General features: G+C 36.3%; 1 protein-coding gene across 11 annotated transcripts in view; it reads right to left on the bottom strand.

The window, feature by feature from the left end:
- Positions 1 to 1,510: 1,510 nt before the first annotated feature.
- Positions 1,511 to 15,200, bottom strand: part of ldb3a (LIM domain binding 3a) — a 150,764-nt gene continuing 137,074 nt past the window's right edge. For all 11 annotated transcript variants that reach the window (XM_051922640.1, XM_051922639.1, XM_051922643.1 and 8 more), the window contains 5 exons: positions 11,910 to 12,261; positions 9,149 to 9,329; positions 8,597 to 8,717; positions 7,684 to 7,799; positions 1,511 to 3,288 (listed from right to left, as the gene is read on the bottom strand). In XM_051922640.1, the coding sequence (XP_051778600.1) occupies positions 3,199 to 3,288; positions 7,684 to 7,799; positions 8,597 to 8,717; positions 9,149 to 9,329; positions 11,910 to 12,261 (860 nt within the window). In that variant the 3' untranslated portion in view covers positions 1,511 to 3,198. The remainder of the gene's footprint in view (positions 3,289 to 7,683; positions 7,800 to 8,596; positions 8,718 to 9,148; positions 9,330 to 11,909; positions 12,262 to 15,200) is intronic.

The raw sequence follows: 15,200 nt of genomic DNA, 5'->3' as shown, positions 1-15,200 counted from the left end.
TTAAACTTATTTTCCACATTTACTTATGCACACCATTCTTATTTAAATATAAATAATAAAATTAGCTTCAGAATAAGTTGAATTTACCAGACAAAGATCTGTTTGCTTTCTTTTTTTTTTCTAACTGTAGCATCATTACATTCTTTGCTAAAGTTTGCATTTTTGTAATCATTCTCCCCAGACAAAGTAAAAATGGTTATTGTTTGACAAATGCTTCTTGAAATGAGAAAAAAAGAGAGAAAACAGAGCTCACAGTTGTTTGACATTATCCAACCAAACAAACTACTTACTCCAAGCCATCTTATAACCTACAATCACAGCAAAATTGTAAAAACAGAAATCAAAACAATATCATCGTCCAACTCACAAAGGTTACTACAAAAACAAAACGTCTGTGGAGTAGTTCCTGGCAGATAACGTCAGTCATCATACATAAAACTTAAAATGACAACAGCTTTAAGGCCATTAATGGATTTGATTCTGTAAAAAACCTGTAACAAATTCTCTGCATGCTTTAAATTGCTCAAGACAAAATATCAAACAAGTAACTGCACTATTCCTTCTTTAACATAACTTCAGTTCACAGCTAACACTATGCATTTATAGAAATACAGCATCAAAAAGTATTTTTTTTATGTAAACATGTGCTCAAAAGACCAATATCCCCGATAGAGCTAGATCACATTATGTGTGTTTATGTCTCACAATGGCAGAGCAGGAGACCGCACAGATATGATTAAATGATTAGTGAAATCGCTAAAAAAATGAAAAAAAAAAAAAAAGAAAGATTACCTTAAAAACAGAGGTCGCTTACCATCTGTAAAAGCATATGGTTTGAGCTGCAGGGCTGAAATGGAATGAATGCTTTAAAAAAAATGATGTCTAATAGCTATGTGTCAAGAGAAACTCTTAAAAGGCCACTGCAGCATAATAATGGCATAATGCTAAAGAAAAGACTTGCAAGACGACTGTAAATTTAGGCATGCAGGAGGGATGCCAAAAAAATATTTTTAAAGAAAGAAAATGTCAGGTAGCTTCACAACTTTTAAAATTTCTTATGGCACAGTTTTTAAAAACGGGTCAGTAGAGAGCAATGTTTGAAGTCATCAGATGATCATGATTTTTTTTTTGTTTTTGTTTTTTTTTTATATAAACATAGTCGTACCTCACTAGAAGGATTTAAGCCAGATGCAGGCTTAGTGTGCACCAAATTTATTGTGCATTTCATGACAGAGAGGATCATCTTTAATATTTATTTTAGATCATTCAGCCTAGGATTGATTATGCACCTGCACACTTGTCGCTCTCAAGAGATACGCTGCATTTTGCTCTTCTTACTCAGAACAGCAGCGGTAATCAAAAATGCAAGGTTGTACTTTCGAAACATCCTCACACCAAATGCAAACAACTGCCCTGTACTATGATCTGGAATGCCTTTTACTGATTATATGGCACTTAAGTGGTGGGTATGAGACAGAAATTTTTGCCGTGAGATGCTTCTTAGAACCAAAAAATGAATCAACCAAGCAGTATGACAGGAAGGGTATTCCATTTCAATGTGTCCTTCATGATTAAAGAGAATACCCAGTGCCATGGCTGCTTCACATTATAAACAATTGAAGCATCCTAGCTTAGCTTCATGAAAAGAAATGTAAAATGAGAAAACTTTTGAGCATTTTGGGCACATAGCATGATCTGGCACTTTTAATACATGTACACCAGAGTGGAGCTACATGGCCCATTCGCTCCCACTATAGGAATAAAATTAAGAAAATGCTATGATCCGGCTGTGGCCAAATGCAAGTTCATATGTATAAAACATATATAAATCATATTAATGCTATGGTTCACATTTTCTATTTCTTTCAAATAATCTAACCTTAGTCTACATTTAATTAATCTGCTCAACAGCAGAACAACTGTTTTATAACATATTCATATTTTTTAGTAAAAAAAACACAATCCAACATAATTAATAGCAAAGTCAAGAATCCAAACTAATATACTAATTCAATCCCTACAGAAAATATAATCTTTTTTGAATATTCTAACAATGGACTGCAGCTTTACAAATACAAGCTGTGAATCTGGTAATGAGAAGATAAAAAAAAGTCTCTAGGTCAATTCGGCCAAAGTGCATTAAGAAGTACAATGAACAAAAATAGGCCATGTAACTGCAGGCCAATGTTGTCCCCTGGAAGATACCTACTCCCGAATAACGCACTTCAGCACATCCTGTGAGACTCTGCCACTGAGCAAATTTACAGGACATCAAAAAGTTGAGACTTCAAGTCTCCCAACCCCAGTACATTTTAAGATGAACAATTCAGGTAGGGGCAGTGCTCATTATATTTCCTGTAAAAATTTCCAAGCTGTGGAAATAATAGCTAAACTAAGACAAACAGTTACACTTTAAGTGAAAACAGTAAAAATGTTTTCAATAAGAATACAGATACAAAGAAAGGAAATCTAAAACAAAATTAACAAAACAATGGTTATTGTGCTCTATAGGATCTTTCTCTTAGAAAACGCAAACACAAAGATCAGGTTCAGATTGATTCAAACTCAAATTGCTCAGCATATTAACACCTTTTCATTTCCTCCCTTGATAATCCTTTCATTTACCATGTCGTAATTAAATAAAATAATTCATATTGTTAGAAATCATTTCCACACACTACAAGGAAAATCTCATGGAACAAAACAACTAAAAGGGAAGATAGCAGTTCACAAACTATGGTAATATCTTTCGAGCAGTATTGTTAATCAGTTTGCTTTTAAAATAGTACCATAAAGCCAATTAATACTTAGTGTAACAAAGAGGCAAATGCCTGTATGTCATAAGAAAGATCTATAGATGGTCACAATTTGCCCTTGTTGCTCATTTCTCTAGCAGGGTTGTGGCTATGCAGCCCGAGGATTTTATAGCCAAACTATTCCTTTCCAATACTGATGTGTTCTGACAAACATTATTAAATTATAAAGCAAAATTTTGCATACTGTAAACTGTAACAGAATCATAGTGTTTGTTGTCATTTGTGTTTTGTTTATTTTTTCTCCATAATAATACCTGATTTGCTTTCAAACATTTTCGTTTTATTTCATTTATTTCTGTTGTCATGTTAGGTGACATTAAGCACTTTGCAGGCAGCATTTAGGTATTCTGATGTATACTCTAAACAGGATAGGCTGGGTTCTCTATATGTTGATAGCATGGGCATGTTTCTTACACAATGGCTTGTCCTTCTTGGAGTAAAACGGCTGACCTTCCAAGTTTACATGGCATACCTAGAAGAAATTATATAATCATTAATTTTCCAATGCTAACAGCCCCTCAAGTCTAAAACAGAGAATAGTGATTTGCACACTTTATCCTTTATAACAAGTATTACCATTCCTAATTGACTAAACTCAAATTTACCTCATCTAATAAAATTTAAGAGATATTATACTAAAAACAGGTAAAATAGATGACAACATATGACTTTAGAATCAACTCAGTTTGCCAATAAGGCTGATTTGAAAAATAATTTACTAGTACAGGTACATGTCTACATAATTAACATGAGCTTTTAACAAGATTTTGGTATTCACTAGGTGTGTTAATAAATTCCCTTTTCTTTTTATGACTTGGACTGTCTAGACATCATTTGGGTTTGGTGGCGTCTCCTTTAGTCCACATTAGCTGTCTTGGAAAACATCAGTTGATCTACTTTGGTTTCAGCTAGTGGATTTGGTCGACCTACTGGAATTTCTTGTGTATTTAAATTTACAAATGACTGCTGTCTCAGGCTGGGGTATCTTCCTTATAACAAGATTGAAATCACCAGTACATTTGGCATTTATGGGCATTTGAAGTCATCAGACATTCTCTGTTTGTTCTGTGAGGTATTTTTACTGTGTTTGATTCTTTACTCTATGGTTTGGTTGTGTGTTAAGCATATGTCTAATATTCCATGTTAACAGAATATTAATTTACAGCAAGATATACAGCATATCTATTGCCTGGCTAGGTGCACCTTTTGGCCAGTTTAGGTCCTATTTATTTTACTTATTGATTTATGTAGCTTACGTATTAATGTATGAGCTTCTTTGAGGACTATTTCATTTATGTTAGGTAGAATGCCCAGAGGGGACTGGGCGGTCTCGTGGCCTGGAACCCCTACAGATTTTATTTTTTTCTCCAGCTTTCTGGAGTTTTTTTTTTTCTGTCCCCCCTGGCCATCGGACCTTACTCCTTTTCTATGTTAACTAATGTTGTCTTATTTTAATTTCTTATTTTGTCTTTTATTTTTCTTTTCTTCATTATGTAAAGCACTTTGAGCTACTTTTTGTATGAAAATGTGCTATATAAATAAATGTTGTTGTTGAATGTAATATTATATATATATACAGTATACAGCCTCGTGCTTGATGCTTCCAAAGAGATTTTCTGTTTTTGGAGTTCTCTAAAGTATTTTAGAACACAAGATTTATCATTTACACTATTTTACGATTTAGGAAAACTGTATTATTTTATTCTATTATAAGTTTCCCTTTACATTTTGAACTTATGCATAGTGTTATTAAACTGCTTTTACTTTTCAATACAGATCAAGTAAGAAATATTGTTAAAATGCCTGTCATCTTGTTTACTGCTGCTCCTTAATACCTCAAAAGCATTTTTTACTTACATCAGACACTGTAGATCTAATCTATATCCACACATATACATGTATAATCTGCATAGCCTTTAGGTACATTATATCTAAAGTAGCATAAGGAAACATGTTTTGGCTTAACATTAATATAAACCAGAAAAAGTAAACTTGCTTTCAGTTTTGTGGCTCAAAAATTACCCATTCCTCAACAAACCTTAAAATTAGATAAACCTAATCTCAGATGACAAACAACACATTTCTGTTATGTAAGTAAGCATGGTTCATTAGCTCATAGAAATGCTTTGGGGAGCACTTGGTTCAATTTATCATTTTCTGTATAAATTTATTACTTTCTTACATTACACTGGTGAAATTTACATCACCAGTATACAGTATATTATATTTTACAGGGACAGGGATGGTCCAGTGTCCCAGTCGGGATGAACTAGTATCCCCATCGTCAGGATAATGGATGGTCATGAAAGGAGGTGTGACATTCCCTGTCTTGGGCAGGAAGCTGACAATGCGGGGGAATGATGGAAGATGAACAAGGACTGGCATCCCAGCAGCAAAGGAGGGAAATGCCTTACCTGGCTGGGATGGCAGCATAGCAGATGGACAACCTGGATAGAGAAGCATCACAACCAGGATTTTAATCAGTCCTTTTCCTTTTTGGGAAAACGGGAGACTGCCTCCCATGCAGAGGTTATCCACCCAAACACTGGGTGGCGGCATGTTTTGTGACAAGCCCAAGTTTGGATGCCACAGGGCAGCATGGGCATTGTGGTTCCATAGGGATGTTCTGTTGGGTTCCATGGGGGCTGCCAGTGGAAGCTGTCAAGAGAAGAATCCCTTGTTCCAGGGTGGTTCTGTCTGAGTCTGAAGTGCTTCCCAGAGACAAAGTGTTGGCACTGGAGGTACTCCCGGGTCAAGTTTAAAAGATAGCTCTTCACTTTGCTTCGGGAGTCAGAGTCAATTGGAAGAGGAAAAGGACAACACTTGCCTGGGAGAAGTGGAGGAGAAAGGAAAGCAACGATTGGATAGGACTGTACAGTGCTGCTTGAAAAGAAACCGGTAAAGAGGTATTTTATTAAATAAATCCAGTTTACTGCAATCTGTGACTTGTGTTTGAATAACTGTCTGGGTTTGGGCTTTGTGACACATGTACAGAATACAGTATGTACAGTATGTATGTGGAATATCGTATTTGTATCAGGCCACAAAATTATAATAATTCCTTACAAAATCAATCAGACTAATGCAATGGTTGAAATTATTTTTTAAGTATGAAATTAAACTATTTTTTAATGTGTTGTATTCAGCATTTCAAATATAGAAAAAGAGTAAGTGTAGTAACAATACACAGTATCAAGTTTATTTGTGCCTCTGCATTAACCCAACCCCATACCGTTTTATAATATGTATATTGTTAAGAGTGCTGACCATTGTAGTGTCTTGGGACAGCAGTGTGTCAACAGCAATGATGAGTCAGCAGCAGCTAGCATTCTGAGTTGGCTCTATGTGTAGCTCTAGTGCCAGCTGTACAGCCCATAAAAAAGCCCAACCCGCCACAGGGATGTAGTCACCATCTTAGTTTGATACTAGTGAGTGGTCTTTTAAGGACAGCAGATGAATTAAATGAGCAACATAGTGAGCAGTACTCTATTGGTATTAACAGTAAGATGAAGGAAAGACGTATAATCCTACTGAGTAAAGCACTGTGAAGTGCTAATATATATATATATATATATATATATATATATATATATATATATATATATAAGAGAACCTTAAGTTGTCAGTAGGATAGCTGGCGATATTATATAATAGGTTTATTATCACATTTACAGTAATCATATTAAAATCATTCAATTAATAAAAACTTTGTACCATTATTATAACAAAATATACTACTAGAGAAGCTTATCTAGGCAGTAGCATTGGCTAGGATATTGTACATGTTTATTTGTTTACCTATTTATTTCACCGTAATATAATCAGATTAATATAAGTTACATTAAAAAGTCTGTACTCTTTGTGACAGATGTCCAGGGACCTTGCCCCACCGGGATGCTGGAACTATGGGAGTACCGGAAGAAGGGCAGTGTTTTCCCTGGGCCACAAGGGGGCAGTACCCCTGGGTTGTACAGGGGCCACTAAGATGGGGGATCCAACAATATGCTACACTGTGGCCACCGTCAGGGGGTGCCTGGATAGTCCCTGGACTTGAGTATACAGCACTTCCGCCACACTTGGGAGTGCTGCAGGAAGGAGGACAGAATTTCATTGCAGCGCTTCCAACACACCCGGAAGTGCTGCCAGATGTTAATCAGGGGCCACCTACGACACATCCGGGGACTGAATAAAAGGGACCTCCTCACTCCAATCAGGAAGCCGGAGTTGGGTGGGAGAAGGACGGAGCTTGCCAGTGAGGAGTTGGAGGCGGCCGAAGAAGCAGATAGGAGTTGAGAGAGACTGAGTTTTGGGTGATTTGTACATTGTGTGTTGTCTTGTGTTAAGGGTTGTCAATAAACATGTGTGTTTTAAGACTTCTTGTGTCAGCCTGTCGGTGTCCGGGTCCAACATATCCACACCTTATTATAGCAAATAGTACATACTACAACTGTTTAATAATTCACTCATGGGGCTCAGCATTAACCTTTAAAAAGAAATTTTACAGCAATTCATTATACAGTTAGATTTAACAGACTTTGGAAGGAAGCCAGGGTGGAATTACATTAACATATTCAATGAACAAAGCATCCTCCCCTTTCAAGAAAAGCTATAATGTTTATCATCAAAATGAGTAATGAGCATTTTCAGCTCCATAAAGAAATGGAAAGGATAAGCTGGGATAAATACATACTGTATGTGCCTAGCTAATAACAGAATTTCTTGATAAAAATAATTACTTTTAAAAGACTCAAATCAGGATACATAAGGTACCACATCCTATTATTGTGATGTTTAGTGTAATGTTGATATGGATGTAGCATTTGCACATTTAGAAATTTGATAGAAGAAAAGCAGAGTCAACACATACCGCACAAACAAAACAGGTATCATGCCAGGTATGTCCAAGAGCTTCAATAAACTTGTCTCCGGCCTCTACTGGGAAATCACAGCCATGACACTTGGTGCTGAAGAGAGCAATATAGTCTGACAAAAAGAAAAGCCAAATAGTAATTTTCGTTAGACTATGTCTAACAGTCCTTGAAAGAACATCAATAAATCCATTAATTTTGGAAAGCCAATTTTTCTATTAAAGAATTGAGGAATATGGTGTTCCAAATATGTGAAATTTGTGTTATACTGTTAAAGTTGTGAGAAAATAATCAGCAATTAAAAAAAAACTTGGTGGTAATGAATAAAAGAGGTCTGAGGTGCGGAAAAAAGTGTATACTGTACTTTCAATCTTATTTTTACATTAAAATTAGCTGTCATCACAAACCTGTAGTAAATTCTGGAAGGTGGCTTTTGCCATATTCAGACATTTCAAGAATAACGCCTTTGGCATTCTGAATGATATTTTATTTTCATTTTTTCTCTCTTCCTTTTTGCATTTGGGGAAAATAACTTATCAATTAACAGCATAGTGCTAACTTTAATAAAGACATTGACATAGGTGAGGGCTGTGTCAGACATTATTATCTTTGTAGTTTGATGTTAAGAATATAGCACATTGTCTAAGAATTATACAAATAAATGGTTTGTCAAAGGACTGATGCTTTAAAGAGATCTTGTCAGCATGTAATGCATAATTTAGGCTAAAGACAGGAACATCTAACATTTTTCTTAGGTCAGCTGAAGTTACTATGAAAGAAAAAAAATTCTTAAGTCCATAAAGATAAGTGGTTTTATTGTGTTGCTTATTTTTTAACATGACTGCTTTATTTTTCATTTCTGCTTATATTCAATAATGGCAAAGTGTGTCACCTTGTACAGGAGATACATACCCTTCTCACAATATGGTTCTCCATCTTCCATATGGAATAAGCTGTTCCCAAAAGGATTCCCACAGGCAGCACAAACAAAGCAAGTTGTGTGCCATGTCTGCCTCAAAGCATGCATGACTTCCTGTCAGAGAACAACATAACTGCTATTAAAACTTTACGCTTATAATAACAAATGTACAGGGTCTATCACCAAATTAATGAGACTTATTGAAAGCAAAAAAAGAGAGACATAAATCGATGCAGTTACAGACTTTGAAGATTACAATTTTAAAGAATGTTTCTGGAGTTGAGGGAGCAACATACAGTAAAATATCATTCATTTTTATGATAAAATTCTGTTTAATATCAGTCATTAATTAAATGACAAAGTTTGCATTTTGTGATAGTAGGATTGAAGGGCACAGTGGAATGAACGCAAGAACAGAAAGACACATAATGTATGTCTGAATGATAGAGAAGATAGTAGGTTAAATGTAAAAAAGAACAATGGCAATAAATGAACATAAAAAAATGAATGAATAGAGAGGAATTGCGATAACAAGAAGTACTGACCCCCATTATCTTTGTATTGCAACGGGCACAGGTCGGTGCAAAGAACTGGCCATAGCAGCTTTCACAATACACATTATTCTGCTCCTCCACAAAGCACACATCAGCCAGAGATGTGTGGCAGTAATGGCAGTTAAACTCCTCTGGATGCCATGAGCGTCCAAGTGCCACCAAGAAAGGGCCTCTGTCAAGAAATAAACATTTTTCAGTATGTACTGAAAAAATTAAAGATCAATTATTTTCAGGTTACAGTTAAAAGGAAGTTGACTTTTTATTTAGTCAAACCTTTGCCTAGTAAACATTACAATACTATTATAATGTATCCACTTTACACATGACAATTTGTACTCAGTAGCTGCCACACTATGTTGAAGGTTTGAGTCAAATACACAAAAACTTCTAAATCAAGATGGATGAATCAAGGTATATTATATACATTGGTATCTTGGTATAAGTACCTATGAATAATATGTTTGTTCATATAACCTTGAGAACTGGCAAACAGTGTGACCTAACTTATGCTTGACTAATCAAGCATAATGATAAGTTTATTATTTCATGATATCGCCTAAGGCAGGGAATGCACAACCGACAGTCTTTTTCTGAACATTGGAACACTTTACAACTGGGTTCACTTTTCCTGTTTACACATAATTGTTTTGCTAAGCCTGTTACCAACAATAATGAAACTGGGAAGAGTTCTCACTCAATCATGTGCAATATAAACACTCTGTCTCTCAAAGTCGGCAAAATGGTGCAGAATAATGCTCTTACTATATAAATAGTGAACAGATTATAGCTTTTAGGGTTCAACATTACTGTAGATTTCTCATGGTTATTAAACGCCGCCTATCTTGAGTAGGGAAGGGTTTATAGAGCTTTCTCTTTTTGAGAAGGCTGAAGAAGGTCAATCTCTCTTCCCTGCTAACCACCACCCTCTAAAGATATGCAAAATATGGCTTAGCTTCTTCACAGATGGATAAGGCAGCTTTATTATGACAGACTGCAATCACATGTAGTGACTGGTTAAAATTAATGGAACAACACTCCCATCCATCCAAACAGTGCATTAAGATGCCCGAAAAGGGCATTTTTCATTATCTGAGACCTCACATATCCCAGAAAGAAATTGCTTGCTCCCCATGGTATTTATCACATAATATTGTAGAAATTCAGACTCAAGCAGTGTTGGCCTCCAGTCAATTGCACTGTAAACACATACATTTATGTGCATGACGTTTGACAAAGGCTTATGGACTACTGACCATTCCTGACACAATTATGTGTGTTATTTGATTGTGACTTGTTCTGTCTGATTTTGCATTTTTTTTTACATATTTTTTTTCATTAAATGATATGGTTAATAAATTGATGTGGTTGCCTATTAATTGTCTTTTTTTAATCAATGCTTTGTTTAGTAATTTTCTGTATGCTGTGACCTTGCAATGGGCTATATAGTCACTGCATGCTTCAGCACCAGTGGAACTAGCAAGAAATACTTTTCATTGCACTATAAGGTGTACTTACAAAAAATGAAACTGAAATGAACTGAATTAACACTGAAAAAACTTGTAATCCCGGGTCACCTTAAATTCCTTTGCACCTCTCCATCTGCGTCTTTTATTTTGCAAATGTGGTGATCAGCACAAGCAGCCTACTATCCCAGACCACCAATTGAGCTGAGTCCGTCGCAAAATTCTCAGAGCTCAGGTCTCTTCATCTGGGAGTGAGGTGCCTGGAGTTGTACAGGGTAAATAATATATTGTTATTTGGAACACATACATTTCATGTGTGTTCCATGTCTACAACGATCTATGTAAGTGTAGGATGACAGGAAATGATGAACAGATGGCTAAAACAGAAACATTTTCCATGTTATACTAATAATGATGTGAAGTGTATATTGCGTGAATACTTTAGTCCAAATATCAAATAAACATGTGCGCTTTTATTCACGAATATAACTGAAGGAAAAAAAAAATAATTCGATTTACATGTTGCTGTCAATGAGTTAAAAACCCCACGCTCAACTGTCAATTGAAAGGAAGTTGATATGTATTCTTGAATGGTGCAGAGGTAAGAACTGCTGCCTTAAAACCCAAAGGTTCCGTGTTTGAGACCGGGCACTCCACATTTTGAGTAGTGAGCTGCTATTATTATTATTACTATAATATAATAAAGACATACATTTTATTTGAGTTTGTAACAACTGGTGTAAATTTTGGCTGCTTGTAAATGTTAGCGCTTGTTTCATTATTATTCAGTTTAATTCTGTCAGTGACGTTTACGTAGTACAATGAACTTGCCTCTCCCTCTCTGAGTTGATGCCGTTTATCTCCATTCTTTTCACAACAGCAGCGATGACAACAGTTGGTGCTGTGCTTGATGACTGCTCAGAACTATTTGTTCATAGGATCATTAGTGACAACAGTCAAAGGTCCAGGAGTCCCAATGCAAACGACAAGATTGCATTGACCAGATATTTATTTTAAATTGGTAGTGACATTTAAAACCCATATAAACAAAATTTTGATTCCAGGCCTAACTATACTTAATGTGGAGTTCTGCATATTATTCTCAAGTCTGTCTGTTTTCCTCTGTGTTCCACATTTGAGAGGCACTTGATGGGCTGCTAGTTAAATTTAAATTGGTCCAGAGTTTTTTTCTGTTGATACCTATGCAGCATATGCAGCCAGCATATGATCCAGCTTAAACAAATCTTGTAACAGACTAAGCTGCTTCAGAAAATGTATGTACACATTACCTGATGATGCTATTGCAGGCTGCACACATTGGTGTTCGGTTGCCAGCAGGAATACGCTCTGCTCTCTGGGATACACCACGGCCTACAGATGAAGGTGGTGAGAAGGGAGCAGGACTGAAGGCTGGGCTTGGTGCTGGAGGATTGGCCTGGCTGGGGTTAGGGATGTAAGCTGGTGGTGGTGGAGCAGCTTGTGGCAATGGCTGGATATGTTTTGTTAAACTGGTGGTACTTTTCCCTGGACTAAATTTCTGAGAAAAGTGCTCATCTGTCACCCAAGGTGGTCTTCCAGAAGATGTAGACATTGTTGGTGCTGGTGCTGGAGCTGGTGCAGGAGCATGAGCCGGAGTACGACCTGTGGCAAAGGTAATAAAAGTAAAAGCTTGCAAACCTACATAATGAAGACAAAAATGTACGATACAATACATGAACAGTCAGCATCTATGCAGTTTAAAAGGAAGACCTCATCATTGGTCACCCAAATATTGTAAAGATCCTTGTTTTGTGATCAATGTTTATTAGCAACAGTAAGAAAAAAACAGAAACAAATGGTTTTAAACAAGTAGACATCTGCAGTACATAAAGCAAACCCCGTAGATGAAACCAAGGAAAGACTTTGAAGGAGTAAATTGTCTGGAGAGTTGTCAAATATTTTGCTATTCTTTTAAATGACATCAGCCGGTGGGACAGCTGATTGACAGAAGATAACCATTTTTTGACATAAGAACCAGAAACTGCACCAATTTTCATTGGAGTGCCCAAGGAGCATAACATTATAAAATGATAATTTTCACTGTTCTAGGGAAAGACTATTGGATACAATATAGTGGTGTGCTTAGGCCAAATTGCTGAAATTTGTTCACAGAAAAAAACACTGAGGTGGAAACAGGCAAAAAACAGACAGAGAGAGGGAGAGAGAATTTAAGTAGCAAAAATGATATTGGTTGCCAAAACTAAACTGAACTGAACAACAGACAAGTAGAAAGAAAGAGGAGGACAGTCCAATAATATTTGGTGGAATTTACCAGGAACATTAGAAGAGTAAATCTCACAGAAGGAATTAAAAGGACAGTTCCACTGCAAATCGCTTGTGGAGGTAATATAGGGTAGATGGGCAATTTGAAACTGTATAAACTGGTGCCTAGCAGCTTTTGATGAAAATAATATATTTTTAAAAACAGTATTCCACAACAGAATAACATTGGATGGGAAGTCATACTTCTAAACTGTGAATATGGGATATGTCTGTAGGGCATTTTATGCAGTGCGGAATATACAATGGAAACTCCTTTTTATGAGGGAAAATGGAACATGAGAAAGCAATAAGAGGGTGAAAGGGAAAGTAAGAAAATAGCAAAACTCTGGCCATCCCAACAATTTAATATAGAAAAAGGAAGTATAGAGAATCTCATCTTAAAACACAGAATGATTGGAGTTTCAAACTATCACAGAGAGTAATCTTGCCCATGCTAGAAATGAAACAAACCATCCACCATTTTGGAAAACCTTACTCTGAAAAAATTGGGTGTATATGAGTGCAATATTGGGCTTGGACCTATAACTTACTCCAACTGATACTAAGATTATAAACCACTGAGAATCATAAAGTCCAAATTTAAATGAGGGAATTTTAATTTCAAAATATTAAAAGAAAATGAAGATAATGATGGTGGTGGAGGATTCAGTTCATTGGATTGATAGACAGTTCATGGGCCAAATATTGTAAGGATTACAAACAACAGTAATACCAAAACAGCACTGTTGTCTATGCACTGTGCCAACTTGAAAAAGTTAAAAGCTTACTAAAACTATCCTCCTATTAATTTTCAAATTTCTCATTTTTTAAATCGATATATACAGTAATTCCTCGCTATATCTCGATTCGCCTTTCGCGGCTTCACTCCATCGCGGATTTTATATGTAAGCATATTTAAATATATATCGCGGATTTTTCGCTGCTTCGCGGACAATGGGTCTTTTAATTTCTGGTACATGCTTCCTCAGTTGGTTTGCCCAGTTGATTTCATACAAGGGACGCTATTGGCAGATGGCTGAGAAGCTACCCAGCTTACATTTCTCTTTCTCTTGCTCAGACTTTCTCTGATCCTGACGTAGGGGGATTGAGCAGGGGGCTGTTCGCACACCTAGACGATACGGACTCTAGTCTAAAAATGCTGAAAGATTATCTTCACGTTGCTATCTTTTGTGCAGCTGCTTCCTGAAACGACATGCTGCACAGTGCTTCGCATACTTAAAAGCTCGAAGGGCATGTATTGATTTTTGCTTGCTTGTTTTTCTCTGTCTCTCTCTATCTCTCTCTCTGTCTCTCTGTGCTCTTGACGGAGGGGGTGTGAACTGCCGCCTTCAACAGCTTTGTGCCGCGGTGCTTCGCATACTTAAAAAGCCAAACAGCCCTATTGATTTTCCTCTGCCTTAATGACAGTCTCTGCTCCTGACTCCTTTGAAGAGGAAGATATGTTTGCATTCTTTTAATTGTAAGACGGAACTGTCATCTCTGTCTTGTCATGGAGCACAGTTTAAACTTTTGAAAAAGAGACAAATGTTTGTTTGCAGTGTTTGAATGACGTTCCTGTCTCTCTACAACCTCCTGTGTTTCTGCGCAAATCTGTGACCCAAGCATGACAATATAAAAATAACCATATAAACATATGGTTTCTACTTCGCGGATTTTCTTATTTCGCGGGTGGCTCTGGAACGCAACCCCCGCGATGGAGGAGGGATTACTGTAATTTGGCAAGCCACATATTTTACTTTTATATATGTTTTATGTCCTCATGTATGATTCAGACTGAACAGGGAATCAAGAGAAATTTGTGATTTAGTAAAACATTTAGTATCAATACAAAAAGGAGAAAAAGGATGATAGGCAACACCAAAAATACAGGTATACTGTACTCTTAACAGCAGCACATAAATCTATTAACACATTTAAATCAATTGACTAAACATATGCAGAAGCATGAGTAAAGTGAAAATACAACTACTGAAACCTAGTGCAACCTGGACTACAACTCATAGCAGGTACTTAGTAACTTTACATATGTTTTGTTCACAAAATAAAGATATTGAATTTTAGATAACCTATAATGTTAGATGGATTGTTCTTCTAATTTATATATATTGTTAAATATATTGTTCTACTAATTTTAATGAATTAGCAAAACAGGAAAAAGGGAGGGCGGCACAGTGGCGCAGTGGGTAGCGCTTTCCGGTTTCCTCTCACAGTCCAAAGACATGCAGGTTAGGTGCCTTGGCGATCCTAAATTGTCCCTA

Source organism: Erpetoichthys calabaricus, chromosome 2, assembly GCF_900747795.2.
Source record: "Erpetoichthys calabaricus chromosome 2, fErpCal1.3, whole genome shotgun sequence".
NCBI classification, from domain to species: domain Eukaryota; kingdom Metazoa; phylum Chordata; class Cladistia; order Polypteriformes; family Polypteridae; genus Erpetoichthys; species Erpetoichthys calabaricus.
This window is presented reverse-complemented; position numbering and strand designations above follow the sequence as displayed.